The sequence below is a fragment of the Penaeus japonicus genome, unplaced genomic scaffold (genome assembly GCF_977035675.1).
Source record: "Penaeus japonicus unplaced genomic scaffold, GWHDUDI00000001_assembly GWHDUDI00000009, whole genome shotgun sequence".
Classification (NCBI taxonomy): domain Eukaryota; kingdom Metazoa; phylum Arthropoda; class Malacostraca; order Decapoda; family Penaeidae; genus Penaeus; species Penaeus japonicus.
Window position 1 is genome coordinate 43,552,098 of NW_028234411.1, and position 2,500 is coordinate 43,554,597.

The window sequence follows — 2,500 nt, forward strand, 5'->3', positions numbered from 1 at the left end:
ACCACTGTGTGCATGATCACCTGGCATGCCAGCCATACAAAATGCCATGATATGATATCCTGTCCATGGTGCCAAGTAGTGCCACACCATGACATATCACAAATTCCTCTGAATCACATAATTTTGGTAAGTTAACTGAAACAAGCAAATTGCACCATTTTTTCTGTGTGAAGTTGTTCATTCTCATTTACTCCTTTTCTACATGTCCCTATGAACTCATTTTTATTATTGCAAATCAAGTTTACAATTACTGGCAAAGTTTGCTTGACTTATCCATTTTTCTCAATGATAAACAAGATGACTTTCTGTCTCTTATACTCACTGTCTAGTTGATTTCTGCTCTCATACCAATAACCTACATCACTAATCTGTCAGTTAGTTCCATGAGCAAATGAAATGGAAGCATCTAAATACAACATAAAATACATGAAATTTTGAGAAAAAAAAAATCATTAGTACACATGAGTGTAGTACTTGAAAGAACATGTTAATATCTAAAACATTCAACTGAACAAATGCACTAGCAGGCTCAGTCAGTTGGTTGTACATGGTAGAATAATAATGATTTTAGAGAATCCAGTTACTTCCAATTCAACTTACCACATATGTGCTCTGTGGTACGGAAACTTGTTCAGTTTTCCAAACTCCATCTTTCTTGTCTCCGTGCTCCCCCTTCTCTCCATCATCATCTGCTGATCCTCCTCCTCCATCTTCTTCATCCTCAATTTGCAATTTGGAAATCTTCAGGTCTGTTAAGTCTCGTTCTGACTCATCCTTGAAGTCATTCCATTCTTCTTCCTCCTAAAAGAAAAAAGATGCTTCAAACATTCAAATGACTAGGGGAAAATTCATGAAAGAAAAAATAAATACCTTTATCTCAAACAAAAAATGTTGGATAATTGAGAAACTGGACTTCCGCCTTTACAAAATGCTGCTCCCATGAGTAACACACCAGGCTAACAAAATTAACATGTTAACAAGAGGGGGGGTTATGCCTGAGTATTACACCGCAGGCTATTCATCTCTCGAGGCAGCGGCCAGCTACTACGCTCATCACCTAATGTGCCAGTCATATAAAAAGCCATGATACGATAACGCGCCCCCAGCAAGAAGCCCAGTCAGGCCACGGCGTGATATGATACCATCCGACATTAAGCAGTTAACACAATCAATTATAAAAATCAAATAATTTTTTTGTTTTAACCCATTCACGCCGGGGCCGTTCCGGCTTTGTGCGGTCGCAATACCGGGGTTCTCGAACGCATAAGCCTAACGCCTCGAGATTCTCGGGCGCACAAGCCGCGAGCCTCGGTTGCCCACTCTCTCTACCCGAGCGAGCGGCTTCCCCTCATAGCTTGTCCAGGGTGTCTGACGCGAAAACCACAATACGCGCTATCACGTCAACCGGCGTGAATGGGCTAATTAGCTTTAGAGGAATATAAACTAAATCACTGTCAACTTCTCTACTAATGTGAGATGACACAATGCTGAAATCATCGGGAAGTGAGAGAGAGAGTTAGGGAGAGGAGAGGAGAGAGAGTATGGGGGGGGTGAGGAGGGCGAGGGCGAGGAGAGGACGGAAAGAAAGAATGAGAGAGAAGAGAGATGATAAAGAGAGACACGTAGGAGAAGACGATGAGAGTAGGAGAAGAGATGAGGAGAGTTACGGGCAGGAGAAGACGAAGACGAGGCGAAAGAGGAGATGAGAATGCGAAGAGATGAGACGAAGTTGGACGAGTGAGGTGATACGAGAGAGAATGACGGAAGATTCTGATGGAGGAGAGAAGCGAGAGAGAGGAGATCGAGAGCAGGATAGTTTATGGCGAGAGAGGAGTGATGGGGGGATCAAAGAATAAGGTGAGAGTAGAAGATGAGATGAGAGAGCGACGCGAAGTACAGATACTAAATAGAATAGGGAGATTAATTAGGAAAGTGAGAAAGAGAACGAAGAGAGGAGAGGGAGGGAATGGGACGTGTAGGGAAGGGAGAGGAGGGAGGGAAAATTGGGCTGGAGAGAGGGAGAGGGGGAGGGAGGGAGGGAGGGAGGGAGGGAGGGAGGGAAGGGGAAGGAGGAAAGGAGGGAAGGAGGGAAGGAGGAAAGAGGGAAGGAGGGAAAGAGGGAAAGAGGGAAAGAGGGAGAGGGAGGGAAGGAGAGGGAGGGAAGGAAGGAAGGAGAGAGAGGGTGGGAAGGAGAGAGAGGGAGGGAAGGAGAGAGAGGGAGGGAAGGAGAGAGAAAGAAAGGAATTTAGAAAGAAAGATAATAAATTAGAACAAAGAGAGTAAAAGTGAGACAAGAATAGGGCATAAAAATAGAGAGAGGAAGGGCATAACAAAGTCTTCTACGTTTGCTCACATGCATCTTGAGTGCCTATTGACACTTGGGCAAAAGCCAATAAAATTGAGTTTGTAAACCCTCCTGGTAAACTTATTTTGTGTGAGATTCCAAACCAAGCTCAATATTGCCAGAATAAATGTATGGATGTCTGTTGGCCTTTGTTGG

General features: G+C 44.0%; 1 protein-coding gene across 1 annotated transcript in view; it reads right to left on the reverse strand.

Moving 5' to 3' along the window:
• LOC122243335 (protein CDV3 homolog) overlaps positions 1–2,500 on the reverse strand; it is a 14,173-nt gene that overhangs the window by 10,893 nt on the left and 780 nt on the right. The window contains exon 2 of the mRNA XM_043000864.2: positions 601–801. Coding sequence (XP_042856798.1) covers positions 601–801 — 201 coding nt within the window. The remainder of the gene's footprint in view (positions 1–600; positions 802–2,500) is intronic.